The following is a 19,975-nucleotide window of genomic DNA, read 5'->3' as shown; positions in this document are numbered from 1 at the left end:
CACAGTTGTAAAAGACTGTGAATTTAAAAGACCTTGGAATTTGCTCCCGTCAGCTTTGAACTAATCCTGTATTCCTTAGAAAGTTTCTGACCTGCTAGTAAATAAATAAAAGCAGAAATAACTCTAAAGAAATTGGCACATTCCAGGACATCATGCGCATTGGCAGAGCGTGCATAAGCGCACCCCATTCAGCCCTCTTCCAGGTCCAAAAATGGCCCGCGCGTGCAGTCCTGTGTGCTTTGAACACACACACACACACACACACACACACACACACACACACTGGTCATTCCCTGTATGTAGTTTTTGTTTTGAAGCAGAAATATGTACTGTTTGAAAGAAGAACCTTTAGCACAGTGCTGCATGTAGCCAACTGATTTGGCTAAAAGCTTATCTTTCCCATGGAAATTTGATACAAGCATATTGGGGGATGGTGGGAGAAGCTGACAATTTCAAACTTTAGGATGTTCCTGGGATTCCAAGAGACAGAAAATTGCACATGCTGTAGGTTTATGAGTCATGTAGCAAGAAATGGCATGGTGCCATATCCTCAGTTCCATGTACTTTCATGCAAGGTCAGGAATAATCCCCCCACTCCCAACCTAGCAACACAGAGTTGATCTTCACTTTCTAATTGCACATAATGTGCAAGCTTTGCATGTTCTATCTCCCATAGGTTATAATCAACCAGTGCACGAGAGCTACCAAAGTATGCTGGCACAGCTCATTGGGGAATGTTCTAGCTGCAAGCCACATCTTTAGCAATCCTTTACAAATTCAAGACCCCAAATCCCATCCATGCTCAGAAAAAGGGTCAGTTATTGGGCTTAGAATCAAGGTGGTGAGTTGTCTTCCAAACTTTAGTAGAAGTAGCAATGCCTCCTCTGTGAACTAGGTTAGGTAGAGAACTACTGACAGGCCCAAGGTCACCCAGTGAGCTTTATGGCTGGGTAGAAATTTGATCCTGAATTCCCCCTGAATTAAACCTTTCTAAATCCAGGTTTAGCCAACATGGTGCCCACCAGATTTTATTGGGCTCCAACTTCCAGAATCCTTAGCCAGCATTACCAATGGTCAGTGATGATGGGAATGTAATATGACACCGTCTGGGAGGCACCACATTCTAACCACTAAACCACACTGGGTTGATTTCTGCCTCAAGCTGTATACCCTTGATGCTAGTCTGTAATCTTTTTGCCCTTCAGGCCCATAATTCAGAACTGATTCTGGGTGTTTTTCAGTGTCCTCAATACTCTCTGCATTGATCCAAACTGCAGAATACAACATAGCAATAGGTGAAGAAGTTATACATTTCAGTGTCCTTTATTTTGTAAATTTGTTGTAATATTTAAAACTGTTTTTGTGTGAAACTTACATAAAATAAATAGATGGTGAACCAGGTGTTTAACTGCAGAGTCCCTCCTATCTGTGCATGACAAAAGGGGAAAATAACTCCCAAATAGGTATTCTCTCTGTGCTGTTTCTCCTTTGTGCTTGCTTGGGATCATTTTGCTGCAGATAGAAAAGTTTAGTAAATCATCTCTTTATGGTACACACTGTCATTCTGTTTCCCTAAAGTACAAGCTGTTCTACTTTTCTTTCCCCTGGGAAATGCCCAACACTTGGGATAGGATATAATTTTTGAAGGGCACTGGCCTGTCATATATGGAATGGACATAATCAGTTTTAAAATGAAAGCCATGTGAATATCATTAGCCCAGCTGCTGAAAATCTGGCTATTTGTTGCACCTCTTCCTACTTGTGTCTAGGGTTGCCAAACTCAATGGAGGACAGGACTTCTCTGCCTTTAATTGCCCTGCTCTCTTTTGAGTCTGGAAACCTTAAAGAGAAACCAGCAGACCCTTTGCTTGGAAATTAAACAAAGGGTCTGCTGGTTTCTCTTTAAGGTTTCCAGACTCAAAAGAGAGCAGGGCAATTAAAGGCACAGAAGTTCTGTCCTCTATTGATTCTGGCAACCCTACTTGTGTCATCATCACAAATCAGTCTGACTGGTTTTCTGCTGCCTGGCACAGTTTTCGTTGCACTGTTTGTATGTGCACTTTTCAACAAATGGGCATTACCAAATTAGCAGTGGCTTTTTCTGCTTGTATTTGGGAAACAGGGAAACCATAATTTTTTAAATGTGCCATTATGTTTAGATTGGCATGGAGGCTCCATTTGGATGGTGTTAGATTTATTTTATGCATTAATTTATCGATTTATAACATCACTTCCCGTAAAATATCTTGAAGTGATTTTACAGTAAAATCATTATTTTTAACATAATATTGTTTTGATATGTGGAAATGTTTGCGTATACGGGTGGCAACCATTTTACATGGGGTTTCTGCTAGCGGCCACCGTTCTGCCCTCTTCCGAGTCCAAAAGGACCCGTGTGTCAGTGGCCATGCGCCAGTTGGACACGCACAAGATGGTCATCGCCTATATGGAATCCCCTTTAATTGTTTTGATTGTTAACTTCATTCCAAGATATATAAAGACTGGGATAAAAGATTATCATTTTAAAAGGCTTGTTGAAAAAGGAAGGTCTTCAGTAGGCATCAGAAAGGCAAAGGAGACTATCTGATGTGTGATGGGAGGGAGTTTCAAAAGGTAGGTGCTGCCACGCTGAAAACCAAATTCCTATATTGTGCAGAACAGATCTAACAAGATGATAATGCAGGTGTCCCTCTCCTGCAGAGCACAGTGATCAGTTGGGTGTGTAAAGGGTGATTGGTTCTTTTACTTAGCCTGGTCCCATACTGTATTCACCAGAAACAGTACAGTTGTACCTCGACATCCGAATGCCTCGACTTCCGAAGGTTTCGACTTACGAAGTCGGCAAACCCGGAAGTTTTTTCGCCCCGTGCGTGGTCGGCGCCTGCATGCGCAAAATGGCTGCTTCGACAACCAAAGGGTTCGACTTACGAAGAGCGCAGCGGAACGGATCGCCTTCGTATGTCGAGGTACCACTGTAACTTGAATTTAGCTCAGGAGGTAATCGAACCCAGTGCAATTCTTTCAGCAGCAACATAACGTGTTGTGTGTGTGTGGGGGGGTGTATCTGTGGCCCTCCAGATGTTGTTGGACTCCAACTCACATCAGCTCCGTCAGCAATGTCAGTGTTCAGGGGTGAAGTGGGTAGCAGGCCAGCAATATCTAGAGAGCCAAATGTTCCCCACCTCCAATCTAGTGCATACCTCTTGTATGATGCTATTCCTGTTTGTTTGTTTGTTTGTTTGTTTGTTTGTTTGTTTTCAGAGACGTCTTTAACCCTTGTTCTGATTTACAGGTGGTCAGAGATATATTGCTGATTGGCCACCGACAGGCTTTTACATGGGTGGATGAGTGGTATGGTAAGTCATATTTTCAAAAATAAGCTCACATGGACAAAAGGATTATCTAAGGCCTTATTAACTGCATGCAATGCTTTTTTCCTGCTCTGGTAGTCTTGCTAAGGCAGCCATCACAAAGGACAGATTTTGCGTTTCTTTCGGTGCAATCTTATACACGTCTAGTGAGATGTAAGTTTCACTGAGTTCAGTGGGGCTTATTCCCAGGTAGATGGTATGGGATTTGCAGCCTTATACAGAGCTCACACAGAATGTATCCTTCATAGCCAATGTGGCAGAAGGACTTTTTTAAAAAAGGGACCAGGGCATGCTCTTTAAAATTTAAAGAGTGTGGTTTTAATCCAGCCACTTTTTGTTACTTGGAATGTATACAGAATTGACAGTTGTGGTTACAGTCTTGCAGCAATGTGGTTCAGTATTATTTAAAAACATTCATACATAAGGAAATAGAGATATGCTGGCATTATGTGAATAGGCTTATGTTACTTAAATCCATTAATTTTAAGGAATCTACCCTAAATGCAACTAATATTGGATATCACTCATGATATGCATTTGTCACCTGCTAATGTGTATATACATTATCTGTATATTCATTTTGGGTGATAGTCTTGTGTAAAGCTGTCCTAAGACCTTAATTTTCAGGTTTACCCAATTAAATACAAGTAAGCCTACAGAGTTTTGGTTAAAAATAAAAAAATGCAAGTAAGCTACAGAAAGATAAGTATACAACTGAATCACCACCACCACCACCCCCCAAAAAACTACTGCAAATATAGTAGCAGGAGGAAGAAAATCTAGAAGGGGCTTGGACGACAATAGAGCTTAACAAGTTCAATCTTCAAAGCACAGTTCACCCTAGCAGTCTGTGAAATAAGGATTATTACCTGCATTTTACAGATGGAAAAGTGAACAGGAATGATTAGGTGACTCGATCAAAGGAAAAGTAAGTGTCAGAACGAGGATTAGTGCCGTCAGCCTTCGTTGGGTACCGTAATTAACACAAAGATAGAAAGGTGAAGGGTTATTAGAACTAGCCCAACCCTAACTGTCCATCCTATGCCTTGAGAACATTTCCTCTATGGAGAAAACAACAACAAATCAAGTTAATTCTGCAGCTCCCTGTTTCTAAACCATTATTTTTAACCATGTTGTCCCACCGTTCCATCTGAGCTATGTAAAACTGTTTCCCACCATAAAGGATTTCTGGTATTTCAGCTTGCTTCATTTTCCATGTGCCATTGTATTATTAATACAATAGTAATGTTTTCATTATGAATATAATATTAATGTTTTCAGAAAGGACAGCAGAATTGTTCTACAGGTTTAGGTGAAGCATTCATTGGTACAGTTCTACAAGTTAGCGTCTGCACAGGCATTCAATGTGACAGTAATACTGCGAGAAGGAACTGCTATGCAGCATCAATTCTTAGGAAAGTGGGTTGAGGAATGGTGCAATTACGATAACTTGAATTCAAGTAGTCTCTTGGCCCTGCACCTACTATTAGATTGGCACTGTAAGGGGATTTTGTCAACCCTTTCTAACAGCTTTGTGCACATCTGACAGATTTTCAGGCACTTGGGACAGTATTATAGTCATCACCCACAGTAGATAAACTCGGTTTCTTAGTTTTTTTCGTGCTTCATGCAGATGAAACCAGACCCCCAGGAAAAACCTCAGAGCCACTGTGATAGATGTGGTTTGCCTGTGTGCATCTATTGAATAATGTTCAGGAAGGTCTAGAACAGCTTTCATGGACAAAAAAAATAACTTTAATACACGAATATGTTCTTATCCACAAAAGACTGTGATATATAGTACAAAGCCACCCACTTTCCGCAGCAACACCATGCCATTTTATGTCCATCCATTTTATTGCATATTCACTCTCGAAGCATGCCCCCAAATATTTATTTTTCATAAAAGGCTCTCCCATTCCTACCTATGCCCAATAACTAGGCTTCCCTTCTCTTCATTATCTTTGTACATCATGCTGCTGAAGCAGAATAGGATGCTAGTGGCATCCTGCATAAGGGAAACGTTGCCCCTCAAAAATAAAATAAAATATATGTAACCTTTTTGAACCAGGAGCACAGCAGTGAGTGAATAGCCTTCTATTGTATTCATTTTGTATTTTTATGTTGTGATCTTCAGATGAAGGGCAGTATACAAATTTTAATAATAATAATTTCTCCAGCAAACCTGGGCCTAAACTGCTGGTGCAGGATAATGGCAAATTATTTCAAATAATTAGCATGTTTTAAATGCTTGGGGCTTTTTAAAATTTTGCTGCAGAAGTAAAATAAAGGAAAGCTTCATTTCAAGGAATGATTAATTGGTCACCAGAGCTCAATATTTGGTATGTGTTTAAAGCTAGATATTTATAAGGTGTATATCAGTCAATGGTATCAAGCATTCAGTGGGCTAATGCACTGGGATTTTGCTTATTCTAAAAATGTGGATTTTGTTGCACTGCCCTCTCAACCTCAATCCTAAACTTGTTCATTTGGAAGTATTTTCATTATTTCAATGGTTTTTATTTCCAGATAAATAAGCTTAGGGTTTCATCTTAATATGCAATTAACATTGCTAAGACAACAGTATTTCATTATTAACTGAAGTGCTGCTAATGAAGAGCATGTACTTTGCCCGGCTAAAGTGCTTTTGATCTTGCAATTTTCATTGCTTATAAGCTTCTTTAATCAACGCTTTAGTGCTCCTTCATTCTAAGTACAGTAATATTAAAATATGATAATCCATGGCTCATGCCAGTGGTGATACAGCGTATTGTTAGGACTACAATCTACACAGTAGATCTCCGGTGAATTGGCACTACATCGGCCACGGTTTCTTATACCCTTTTTTTTTAATTAAAAAAAATTGGAACACCAAAATGAATTTTGTCACCTGAAGTAGGCCACTGAAACAAACAAAGCCAATCAGGAGTATTTGTATGAAAGGACTGTGAGTTCAGTTCATTTTTGGTACTGAAATCCAATTCCAGGGCTCAGAATGTGCTCAGGATCACCCCCTTCAAAAAATCTAACTGAGAGTCCTTTGCTGCTGGGTGTCATTGGCAGATATTTTGTCTAATGAAATTACTAAGTAGATCCAACAAGACTGAGGTCTGCCTATCCCTGTAGTATAATGTAAGATCTGTGAAGGTAGCCACTTCACAGTGGAGCTCCTGTAAAACTTTGAAATGCCTTCAGTATACACACATCCCAGTGGACCCCGGTTTGCGTATGACTTTCTTGGGTAGCTCTACAAAGCAAATGTTTGTTTGGATTTACTTTTCAAAGTGTCTGGATCCTTTCACTATTCATAGGTACTTTCTGCAGTCCTTCACTACCCTGCGTAGGGTTGACTATGATTAAGCACTATACAAATTGTTGAAACCCAAAAACCCATAATCTCTCAAAGCTGAGCTGTGTAGTGTTAAAACAATGAAGCTACTTTTTTTGTAAATCATGTATCATTATACATAATGTAGAATTTTCCTGGCATGTCTCTGACAAGGTAAGTAAACTCTTGTGCTGTTCCTTAATCCTTCCTCTTTTTTCCAGGAAATCTTCTAAATTTATTTTAGAAGATGTTTGCCTCTAGCAAAGCCTGTCCCCCACACCTTCCTGCCAGCCTCACTTGACAAAAACATCCCAGCTTCCAAGCACCCCCATTCTGCAATTATCCCTTAACTCAACCTTCTTATACCTTCCTTGGCTGGTTTAACTTAACAATCTTTATTATGAATCCTCATAAAGCTAGCCGGCTTCTGCTTTTTGGCTTTTGCTAGAAAGATAATTCTCCCTAGACTCTTCCCTTTCATTCAAGCCTGGATTGAATTAATAGAGGAAAAAACCCAACATCTTGAACTTTTTTCAGATATGACTATGGAGGATGTTCGAGAATATGAGAAAAATATGCATGAAAAAACCAACATTAAAGTTTGCGATCAACATTCATCTCCTGTGGGTGAAATAGAGAGCCATGCCAAAGGAAGTGTATGTAGCCTCTTTAAAAATATTGCCCACCCTCTGCTAGAGCAAAAAAGAAAGAACACAAGTGGTCAGATTTTGCATGACAATGATTTCTGTGGAACCAGACTTGATCAGTGCAAAGGCTCACCTTGATTTCCTTCTTTGCACCATTTTCCCAGTGGAGAATTAGAAGGCTCAGATAAAATTTGAGTGGTGAGCCTGCTGTAGAAATATCCTCAAGCACATTTCCCCACCCCAAATGTACAATCTTATCTTAAAAATCGAGTTCTGAGACAGCTATGCACAGCCCTGATTGTGTAACTCCCTATGATGCCACAAGACCACTTCTCGCTCCCTCTTCTAAGCAGCTTTCCCCTAATATTTTCAAAAGATGGACTGTTGCATGTGTGTGTTTTAAGGCAGGCAACAAATACTGCACACTTTTAAAAAGGCGTACATGGCCGTGAACTGACTCAGCATTTGCTTTGTTTGTTACATCTGTCTCTGGTATTGTGAACACAGTGTGAAGCCAGGCTTACAGTCTGGAGAGATCTGTGTTGCAGCTCCTGTTTTGGGGTATGCCTGTTTTAACTTCAGATGTGGATATCTACTTCCAGTGGAAAATGAAATTTTTAGGTTAGAAATTGGGCGCACCAGGTGGCAGATTTACATCCCAGTTCCCTGTGCCAATAAATGGAGCTCTGCTTTCCACCAAAGTTGGTGGTCTGTTAGGTCAGAACCAGGCAACGCAGAGCCAGCACTTTTCTCCAGAACATACTGGGTATGTTTTTGTGCGCAAGTATGGTCTCCCTCCACTAAAATTATTGGGGAAGTTTGGGCACGAGAGATCTCCTGAGCGGTGTGCTGAGCTTCGGTTTGATTGATTCAAAGTCACGTGACTGCTCATTAATCAATCAGCAAAAAGAAGAGAACAGAGCTGGGGCAATTATCTCAAGTGAGTGAAATACTTGCTTTGAGAAACAGGCAAACGAACGCCTACTCCCATCAGCAGCCCAATTGATAGTGCGAATTATAGCACGGTGTAGCTGCTCAGCACCGCTCTCAACTGTTATGATCACAGATTTCCATTCCCATGGGACTCTGCCACATCTTCAATTCCCACTCTGCTGCCTTTTGCCTATCATGTGTTTGGGTGTCAGTTTTGCCATTAATATGAAGTGATTCTAGCAGCCTCATAATATTGATACCAGTGCAATCTGCACTCTCCTAGTCTTTTACCAATATCCTTCCCATAGAAGTGATGAGTAGCTAAAGTTAAATAGAAGGTTGTCTAGCCTGCTGATAGGCCTTGAGGCATTTGACTATAACAGAGGTCTTTTCAAAAGAGCTTTTGCTTGGGAGCAGTGCTGCTTATAATTAATTGGGTGGCGGTTGTACCCTGTTTCAGCTTCTCTTCGGGCTTGTCCACACTGGAGTTTATTGTGTGCTTGTATTCCCATTTAAATTTCCATAATCCACATGACATTACCCTCAAAAACACCACTCAATGCTTTTCTCCTGTAATTTCAGGTTTACCAGATCTGGGGATAATCCAGTAAGGTGGGGGAAACCAGGTTCCCTACCACTCCATTTGGGGTTGCAGACAATTTGTTTTGGTGGTTTGACCTGTGTGGATCAATTCTTACTTTCTGCCACTCCATGGCTACTATTTCCTTAATGCTTTCATTTATTTTCTGGCCATGCTAACAATAAGAACATAGCCATAATATATATATTGATCCATCAGATGTGTACAAAATCAGAAAACTGCACAAACCACATAAAAAAATTCTGCACCAGATAGCTGTGCAGCAATCTGAAAAGTATGCGCTGAGAATTTAGACTGGCTTTTGTTTCTTTTCCAGCATGCTCAGGTTCGCCAGAAGCGGCTTAGTCATGCTGGCCACATGGCCCGGAAGCTGTACGCCAGCTCCCTCAGCCAATAATGTGAGATGAGCGCGCAACCCCAGACTCGGTCATGACTGGACCTAATGGTCAGGGGTCCCTTTACCTTTACCTTTCATAACTAGCATGTCTAGCATGTTCCTGGACAGAGGAGTGTAGCTTTGGTTTTTTTTCTTTTGATCCCTCAGATTTGCACTAAATAAAGGTATGTGCTGAGCATTTACAATTGCCTTTGTGCTTATGCACATTTCCTGGGTGGGGGAATTAAAAAGAGAGAGGTGTGCTTGCAGCTATCTGTGCCCTGGTACTTAATCGACATAATATAATCAATAGAATAAAATTAGAAGGTGGGGGCAAACACAAAAGGGAGTGACTACTGGTATGAATAAAAAAGAATGAATTGCTCCTCGTATTCAAATTCAGATATGTATGGATATGGCCTAGTCTGGTCTATTTTGAGTGGATTGACCGCTACATAATGCTCAAATGTGGGCAAGCTCTGAGTTTCCTTCATGTGTGTCCATTTCATTGAAGAAAAGCTGAAACTGAAACCAAGCTGGGTTTTGCATTGAATAAACAAACCCTTTGCTAGTATTTAAAACAGCAACCTGGATTCGAGGCATGCAAATCTCAGGTGACCTTTTGCTGAACCCATCTTGAATTTTGTATCTGTAGAGGGGAAATAACCAGAAAGAATTGTGCTTTGGAATTTTCTAGGAGGGAAAACTTTATTTACGGTGAAGTAATTCTGCCCTCTGGTGGAGCTGCGCAGCCGTGTCTAACTGGTATTTTATTAATTTGTGAATGAAAACCCAAAGCCTTTCACTGTGAAAAGAAGGACATGTTCTATGGCCTGGTTGCACGTGCTTTGCATCAGCCATTTTTTTCAGCAGTGTAATTCCTTCAGGTTTGAACTCACTAGCTGGATTCTTAACAGGTTCATCACTGGAATGAAACCAAGACTGGAATGTTTTCTCAAACACAGCTTCTTCTGACTTAGGGTGCTTCCAGACAGGGGTTTATTGTGGAATTGGTGCTGGTCATGTGCATGATTTTTTCCCCAGTGTCCTTATGACATCATCAAAATTCCAGCTCATACTTTTTTTCCTTTTGCTTTTTTACATTTAATCTGGCTTCCACTTTAGTGTGGAATATCCAACAAGTAAAATATATATATGCAAATAATGCTGGTGTAGAAGCTCATTAGCACATTTGGTCTGGTGGTTGGTTTGTCATAGGTGTGGTGATGTTTCAGTGGATAGCATTTAGCACTGCACTTCTCCTTCCTAGCCTAGCCATTTTGTTTAAAAAGGTAAAGGACCCCTGACGAGGTAAGTCCAGTCGCAGACTCATCTCACTTTACAGGAGGGAGCCGGCGTTTGTCCGCAGACAGTTTTTCCGGGTCACGTGGCCAGCATGACTAAAGAAGAAGAAGAAGAAGAGTTTGGATTTGATATCCCACTTTATCACTACCCTAAGGAGTCTCAAAGCAGCTAACAATCTCCTTTCTCTTCCTCCCCCACAACAAAGCAGAGCAGCGCACGGAAATGCCATTTACCTTCCCACCAGAGCAGTACCTATTTATCTGCTTGCACTTTTTGGCGTGCTTTTGAACTACTACGTTGGCAGGAGCAGGGACTGAGCAATGGGAGCTCAGCCCGTCGTAGGGATTCAAACCACTGACCTTCTGATCGGCAAGCCCAAGAGGCTCAGTGGTTTAGACCACAGCACCACCTGCGTCCCTAGCCACTTTATTTACAGCTTCCCAAATGATATGAGCCTGTGTGTTAAAAAACAAACATAACCAAATTGAAATGGATACACCCCCTTCCTTGGTGGTTTTTAAGCAGAGGTTGGAGGGCCATCTGTCATGGATGCTTTAGCTGAGATTCCTGCATTGCAGGGGACTGGACTAGATGACTCTTGGGGTCCCTTCCAACTCTAGAAGTCTATGATTCAACACACATAACCCTCCATGCTGTCCGTTGTGAAACATGCTAACTAAGGCTGGTAACATTTGCTCTCGTGCTGTTCCTGTGGTTTTAATTTTCTGGATCTCCATGGGCAGGTATACTGATGGATAGGGTAGTAAAAACCTCCAGACACATTCCGTCAAAATCTGTCCACTCATTTGCCAATTGCGCACATGGGAAAATCAAACCTGAACCATCCACTGGCAGTATATTGCCCCTCTCTGGAAGCACCCTTAAAGCAGGTCTCAAATGAATCATCTGTTGTTACTGAGATTATTTACCATGTAACTGGATAGACCAGGTGGACTTCCAAGTTTCCTTTCAACTCTGTATTACCTTGGTTTGAGTGTTTTTTAACAGTTCATTAAGGAACAAACTTAAACAGAGGTGGAAAAAGGATTCTCGTCGTTTCATTCATAATAATCTCAGCTTCTTTTTGGTGGTCATGATCTAATTAATTTTCTGTATGAATATGCTATGTACAGGGCATTGTATAGACACTTTCATGCCCCTTTGAAAAGGAAGGTAGTAGTAGCAGTAGCAGTAGTAGTAGTAGTAGTAGTAATGATGATGATGATGATGTTACCTAAGCCTAGTGCTTATGAGATAGTTGAGATACTGAAAATGGGGCCAAGGTGGTGGGGACTCGCCTGATAAACTACTTCAGGGTGAAGATTATCATGATCTGCTAAAATTGTTCTCCTTGGAATCTATGGCATTTTGTGGAGGTTTGTTTTATATGAAAGAATTTTTAATCTCGTGAGCTTCCACCTCCAATTTGAAGTGGTGCAATCCATATACAGCTGGAGCAATGAATGAAGTGATTTATATTCTCCTTTTAAAACCACCAGCTTTCAGACTGACTTTAATGAAGTCTGCACCTATTAGGTAAAACATTATTGATAAAATAGTGTCTTCTATGTATCTTAAATGACATGTTCTTTGGAAATAGATGCAGTGTGTCACGCAAATAAAAATGGAAATGGTTCAATGACAAAGCTTAGCTGGTAACATAGAAAATTAGAGTTGTCTGACCATCTGATCTTAAACATCTGCACCAGAATTAAAGATAGCATGCTATTCAGTGTAGCGTATCTATGATGTTCACATGATCAGTTGTTTTTATAAAGTAACCATCAAGGCCTATCTTGGGCCTCTATTTGCAAAAATAACTTTTTAATATCAGTTCACTAGATGGAAATAGCTATAAGAGAAGCAATGGTTTGCTTGCGCTGGGCTTGAATTCGAAGCCTGCTGCATCTTCCATTTATATGTGAATTCTGCCCATGTTGGAGCAAGGACAGACAAGAATATAAACAATGGAATTGCCCAAAATTAATAGAAACATACACCTAAATTTTGGTATCAATGTGAGGAATTACCTTTAAGTGTTGGCAGCTCCAAGAATGATATGAATGGTGCCTGAAATGTGCCTCCTGAAATTTCAGTTGCCAGTTGTGAAATTTCCTGGCAATAGCTTTCCTTCCCTTTCGAGTTCTAATGCACTGGAATAACAATGGTCATGCAGACTAGCATCTTTAAAAAAAACTGGAACAAACATGTGCAGTGGTTCTAACATTAATTTGTCTTTCTTCCTTTTCTTCTCATTGAAGACATGACTATGGATGAAGTTCGGGAATTTGAACGAGCAACTCAGGAAGCCACCAACAAGAAAATTGGGATCTTCCCTCCTGCAATATCGATCTCTAATGTCTCCCTCCCTTCTTCAATCCGCAGTGCTCCTTCTAGTGCTCCATCTACACCTCTCTCCACAGAGGCGCCTGAATTTCTAGCAGTTCCCAAAGACCGGCAACGGAAAAAATCTGCCCCAGAAACTCTTACGCTTCCAGATCCAGACAAAAAAGCTCTCTAAACCCAGCATGTTTTCATGACAAGCCATGACTGAAAGAATAGCATTTGCAAAGCTCATGGTTGTTGTTTTGTGTAAACAAAATTTACTGATCTGGAAGTATGACCTTTCCCCCTTCCCCATCAGGCTTGTCCCTTAAACTAGTTAGCTAAGTGCATGCAAGAACATAGTTCATATGCTCCGATTCCTAGATTACAGCTCTAAGCCATATGACAGATGTTGTTATCAACACAAAATGAAACAAGCTTGCAAAAGCAAAAGTCAGTCTCTACACAGCAACTGTAGTAAACAAAAGATATTCTCATATATAGCATAACGGTATTTATGACTGGAGATGCTATATGGATTTAATAAAGATGGCAAGGACATCTTGAGAGAATGAGGGACTATTGAGGGACAGTTTCAAATGTCATTTCTCATTTCAAGCCATTATATCTCAATTTCTAAAATCCTTTTTACTCTCAGGCCAAGTGCACCTTAAAGTAAACCTTTGAACTGCTATTCACTGAGAAACACTTGAATACCAACAGTAATTATTCAGATTCTTGTTTTACTGAATACAACTCAGGATTTGGAGTGCAGCTAATGCACACTTTAAGTTCTTCAAAACTAAAGAACCAGTGAGCTCTGGTTGTAATTCATTATACTTATTTTTAGACCCTTGAACTATTTGTATCTTGCACAAAATTTGTGACTCCTTTTTATGGTGTGCTGTATAGCTTTTCTGTGTTGGTATTTGGGAGTGTCATTGCAGAGAGCGAGATGGGAACACAAGCAGTTGAATAGTTCAGTGATTTATTTCAAGCCCTCAGAATTCCTATGAAACCAGCCAAAACACCCAATGTAAAATCCTTTTAAAAATGAAAGATAACATTCAATCAGTTTTCTACTGCACTGTGAGCAGGTGTTAAGCTATTCTAGGCTATAAAGTTTCCCATTCTGCCAATGACCCACAAGAATGGTCAGCAACTGATGTGATGGATGCCATTCTATGGCGGGTTGCCGTCAACCCACTTTCTTCTCCTTAGCTGTGAGAAACAGAAGCCCTAGTCAGGTGTCTTGCCTGAACAGGAAATGACCTGTGTTGGGGTGCATGTGACCTGACATACTGCCCAGTGTCCCATCCCTATCCCACTTTTTCTCTGCCTTCCAATGTTGAAGAGGGAAGGTCTTAAGGAGGATCACTTGAGTACAAGTAGAAGCCAGTTAGAAACCCTGCTTCATCATACAAACACAGGTAGATCACACCTCTTCTACTCAATGCGAGAAGTTTGGGAATGGTATGGCAGGGTGAGTACATGCAGGGACAGAGTGGGTGCATGTGGGCCCCCCTATACATGCTGACATTTCCTGTACAGACATAATGCCTGAATAAGGCTACATTATTTTAGGGAACAACCTTGAAAGAGAGAGAGATGTGGAAAACACCAGGGAGGCAAAGAGAAGAGGCAATCTCTTCAGCTTACTAGCTTCCCTCCCTTCCCCTTTTATATTGTGTGTCAATCCCGTATGCTTTTAAAAAAAGCTATAACCAGCCTACCCACGGCCTTGCTTGTCTATAGCTCCCAACACTTGCCGGAAGAAACAGCAGGGAGGAGGAGAAAGAGTATATGTTAGGGAGAAGATAAGCTGCTGACTGGTGAAAAGTCTGAAAGCAGGTCACTATAAGGAGACAGTGGGAGGTGCCATGCCAAATTCTCCTTACCTTAAGGGTAAGATGACAAAGCTAACATCTGACTGGGGATTTAAGGTAGTATATAGTTGGTTTACTACCATATTGATTGGTGATCACCGTATAATTGTGCCGCCATTGGTTTCTTTAATCAGACTGGAGCAGCCTTTGCCAACAAGGTGCCCTCCAGACGTTTTGTACTAAAACTTGCATCAGCCCAAGCCAGTATAACTATGCTGGCTGGAACGAATGGGAATTGTAGTCCAAAACATCTGGAGGGTCACCAGCTTGGCAAAGGCTGGTTAGGTAAACGGTTTAAGACAAGGGTTCTTAAGTGTTGTGACAGTGGGCCTCCTTAAGTCTAGACAAAAACAAACAATTATTTTAAGTGGTAGTATGTGGCCTGTTTCATTCTGGCACCAAACTATGGGTAACAATAGCTGGGGATGTGAACAAGGCCACGTAGATTTGTTATGTTTTTAAGATTCCCTGGGAAGTAAAAACTCTGTAGGAAGTTCATCCACCAGAGGTAGGGAAGAATACCACCCATGCAGCTCTCTTGAGTTGAAAGTAATTAGCAGACAGGAGTATAGGGAACAGATCTATAACAGGGAACAGATCTATAACAAGAAAGCTGTCCTATCTAAGTCCGACCGTTGGTCCATCTAGTTTTCTACAGTAATAGACAGCATTGTCTATTACTAATATTGTCTACAGTAACTGCTTTCCAAGGTTTCAGAGGACATTATCAACCCTCCCTACAGGTGCTGGAGATTTATCTGGGAACAGGTACTCTGCCCCTGAATCTACCACTGCATGCAAAGCAAGTAGATCATGTCTAGTTTGGAGAGGATCTCCCATGCTCAAAATAACAAGGCAATAATATATTGCAATGCAGAGCCCCAACTAAAAATCTGAAAAGGAGGAAAAATTCTCTAAATAACTATATCTCTTCAACGAAAGCTAGGAGCAGCCTGTAAGCCTTTGGCCTGCTCAAGGGTATAAGAGGCCCAGTTTCAGCTTTCAATATGTGGGCCAACTGGAGATAATGCCTGTGACTGCAGCATATTGACTTCAGAGAGGAAAGTGAAACCTCGTAGAATTTAGTTAACTTAAACAAGCTAATGGAGATGTCTCCACCCAGTCAGTTTTGGAGCACGCAACAGCACACAAAAGTAATGTGATGATGCAACGTAGAGATCTTCTAATGCTTCTTAGAGAAGCCAAAAAAAAGCAAGCATGTCAGTTCCTGAGTTGCTTCTTTCATGCTAAATTTCTTTCAGGGAAAAGTAGAATTTACAGGTTCACTCAACAGGGCCTTCCTGCCACCTCTTTCCTACTACAGCCCATTCTGCTCCCCCAAAACTCAACTCCCAAGGGTTGAGGGACTCTGCAGAACAGTGTAGGAGACACAGGACTGCAGCAGGACTGGGAAATCAGCAGGGAGGCCCTTGTGCAAATGGAAGTGCCTTTCTGCTTGCACAATAAACTTTTTGATCCACACTTGAGTATGTCCTTTTTACTACAATAACCATGGAGAATTACAGTACCAGTTGCACATTGCCATACAGTTGGGAAAGAGATGAATTCTTTCTGGCCTGTCAGTAGCATCACCCTCAATCTCAGGAATTAAAGTTGCTTCCCCATATCACAACTTAAATTAGGAGTCCTTTTGTTTCCTGACATAATTGTCCCATAATTGTCCAGGGGCTAAGGATATAATTAATTCCAAATTGCAATTAATCCTTCACCTTTTTCTTTAGCCGTGTTCTTAGTAACTCACGCTGTCCAAGCTATACCAGGCCTTGCGAAGTGGCGGATGTGTCATAAACTTGTAGTGAGATTATGCACGTGCTGTCGGAAGCAAATAGAAATATAGATCCAGACCTCAGGGTTTTTGCCTATCTTTTAAGTCATGGAAAAAATAAAATAGTGGATATATTTCTATCGAGCATGGTAGCATGATGTGTGGAAAAAGTAGCTGACTTAAATCCCCCTCCAACTTCTAAGTGGTTTGATTAAATAGTAGATGGTAAGGTTATTTTAGAAGAGTAGTTTCAATCGTAGAAAAGTAGAGTGGGAGGACAGAATGCAGTGCGTAGGTTTGACAGCTTCAAGAACCTAAGGCCAACACCATCTACTAGTTCTGAATACACCTAACACTTAGCTTTATGCCTTCTCTCAATTATTGTCCATTGTTTTTTCAATCTTTCTCAATATCCTGGTGTTCTCTTTGGCTGTTGTGATATCTCCCCCACCCCCTCCATATTATCAGAAACCTTTTGTATATAAATCTACCCTGAATCAGCATGTGGCTGTAGCTAACAAAACAGGTGGCACTACTGCCAATTGAATTGTGACAAGTTCCGTAGGCCTGCACATAAATGTTGCTATTCTTCTATCTCCTTTTTTGAATGTTCTGCACAAATCAGTAGGGCAAGACAACACCCTGCTTTATTGTGTTTGTTTTAACTGTCTCACTTCCTGCTCTCCTGTTGCATTACTTTGACTTGGGGTGGGGGAGTGAGGCATTTGTGTACATGAATTAACACCTTCCAAGAAGATGCTACTTATAGTGCATATCTGAAACAGAGAGAAAGGCAATATTGCATGCAATGGAAAAAAATAATAATAGAATCTTCTGCTTTACCTCCCCACTCTTCAAAACTGTAGCTATAAGCGTTTGTTCAGCTTAGATATGCTATTTAAATTTGGTGCTTAATGAAGAAGATACATGTTTAATTCCGCTGCATGTCTCAATGATGGGCTAGCCTATTCCATTCCTGCCTCCTACTTTCTCTCTTTGTACTGGTGGGGGGAGAACAGATACAAATCTGTTCTGGAGAACTGACATCATCCTTATATCTGTGCTTTTCATGGGTCATGGCGGACTCCTCAATCATTTTCTGTTTTCCCTCACTGCTTTTGCCTTGATCAGGCTATCAAATATTAAATATCTTTTCATTTCCTCCTTCCATCTCCCCCCCAAATGCTATGACAACTGCTTAAAAAATATTTCCAGCACAATAACTAAATTAAATTTCTAACATATTTTTGTTGCACTAATATGTCTTTTATACAAAAGTTTTCACTGCTAAATTGTCTGAATTACTTTGTACAAATTTGTATATTTTTAAGGTTTGATTGTGAGGAACAGACAGAGCTGTGGGTGTTTATATTATTTGTTTTGTGGAACAATGTGGTTTTAGTTGGCACTTTTAAAAGTGTGGTGCAGCACAGCAAAGCTAAAGTACTATGGCATTGCAATGGTGTCGTTGACCCTGCCCTTTTTTGTGACTGGCAAATTGTATACATTGAAGCACTACTAGGGAGGAACTAAAAAGGAGGTGTGTGTTGCCGCTTTTTCCAAATCAACCTCTCCTACCTGTGATACAGACTCCCAAAATTGTTGACTTAAAAGTTCCAATCTTGACATTGTACTCAGGCAAAATATTAACTGAAGTATGCTTTTTAAAAAGCTACACCTTAAAAGTTTGAGTAAGAGTGGCTCTACTCTTGATACAAAAAAATCTAGCATTCCTGCAACAACATGTGGAGGATATACACATGCATCTTTAAAACCTCCCATATTTGTATCAAGAAACCTTCACTGGGCCCTTATCAGAGTAGCTTAAAGGCTATGTTGTCGACACTACCTGTTTGCTGAGAGAAACAATACATGCATATAGTTACAGGTAGGTAGCCGTGTTGGTCTGAGTCGAAGCAAAATAAAAAAATTCCTTCAGTAGCACCTTAAAGACCATGAAAGCTCATACCAAAATAAAAACTTAGTTGGTCTTTAAGGTGCTACTGAATGAATTTTTTTATAATGCATGCATATGTTGGATTTGCCAAGTAACAGGTTGAGCTGCCATAAAAGGCAACGGCACCCTTTTGATGAGCAGGCATCATTCCTGTTAGTTGTACCATTATGCTTGCCTATTTGAGTAAATCTGCAGAAATAAGCAACTTAATCATCTCCCAGGCTGTAATCCTAAAATAATTCACTGCACAACTCCCCGCTGGAGTGGTGCTCCTCCAGAATAAATGTCTTCAGTCTGTTTCTCTTAACCAGATTTCTGTCTAGTGGACGTTTCATTGAGTAACAGACTATTTAAGAGGTTTGTTAATATGAGAATGTACAAAAAGTGTTCTGTGGTTTTAACTTGAGCAGTCATCAGCAGAGCAGAAGTTTTTCATTGATTCCCTCCCAATGCAAACACCACATCCAGTCTCCTTCTGGAGAGCCCCTGAGCCTCAGAAGCAGTATTTTCAGACAGTGCCGAAGGCTGGAGAGGAGAGGAGAAGGTAGGAAGGCCCCACTGAGAATTTTGAATCCTGCTCACACTTCTTTGGATGGTTTGCTGCACCAAAACTTTAAAACATGCTGTCATATAGAATAAATCGAACATATGCACTTTGTAACAGCTACAGCTAGTAAATGCAATAGGGGAGGATAAATGAACTTGTCAATAGGAACTTGCTGTTATTCAGCCTTAATTTAGATGTTTTATGTGTCAATAAAGGCTTGAAGCTACAACTATTCTTAACTGTTGCCCCCCCCCCAAAAAAACCCTCCTAGTTTGTGTGGCCAGCATGGTCTTTTAATTACAACCTCTGATTTTTAAATGTTACTTATGGAAATAAGTTTTTACTTCTGTGGCAATCCTTGTGACTTTGAATGTTGTGTATATTATTGTTTTTTGCTGGTAGGTTTAGTGTTACAGTACATTGTTTAGATAAGCTCGTTCCATGAAAGGAGGACCAAGCGGCCCAAGTTAAAACAATACAAGGCTAAGTAGAAGGATCCGAGTATCATAGTTTCCATACACACCACTTAATTGTTGCTTTTCAGTTATTTATTATCGTTTTACACGTTTTTCTTACATTCTGTTGTAAATAAACTACCAAGCAATCTTCTTTCCAAGACTGCCTGTTTTTTTCCTGTGAATTCGTGCAGCGAGATCCAGATCTTATTAAAGAATGTTAATTTATATACTTAACGTTTTCCTCTTCGAATCCAGCCTGCAGAAGCTTGAAATATGTGGCGCAATACAAACTTTACTGAACGTTGCAAAATAAATGAAAAAAGTTTTCCCTTAGCTGTCTCTCAATTATGGCTAAGATGTGACAATTACTATACCATTCTGGTTGCAAACTGAGCCCTTAAGATGCCTTGTTACTGCTCACTACAAGGCTTGGGAGAACTGAAGCCTTCCTATAA

General features: G+C 40.6%; 1 protein-coding gene across 4 annotated transcripts in view; it reads left to right on the top strand.

The window, feature by feature from the left end:
* PITPNC1 (phosphatidylinositol transfer protein cytoplasmic 1) overlaps window positions 1-19,678 on the top strand; it is a 121,301-nt gene extending 101,623 nt beyond the window's left edge. For all 4 annotated transcript variants that reach the window (XM_088662978.1, XM_088662981.1, XM_088662979.1 and 1 more), the window contains 2 exons: window positions 3,293-3,356; window positions 12,823-19,678. In XM_088662978.1, the coding sequence (XP_088519104.1) occupies window positions 3,293-3,356; window positions 12,823-13,082 (324 nt within the window). In that variant the 3' untranslated portion in view covers window positions 13,083-19,678. The remainder of the gene's footprint in view (window positions 1-3,292; window positions 3,357-12,822) is intronic.
* The last annotated feature ends 297 nt before the right edge of the window (window positions 19,679-19,975 follow it).

The sequence above is a fragment of the Zootoca vivipara genome, chromosome 2 (genome assembly GCF_965207765.1).
Source record: "Zootoca vivipara chromosome 2, rZooViv2.hap1.1, whole genome shotgun sequence".
Lineage (NCBI taxonomy): Eukaryota > Metazoa > Chordata > Lepidosauria > Squamata > Lacertidae > Zootoca > Zootoca vivipara.
Note: the sequence above shows the minus strand (reverse complement) of the source record. Positions and strands in the feature narration are given on the sequence as shown.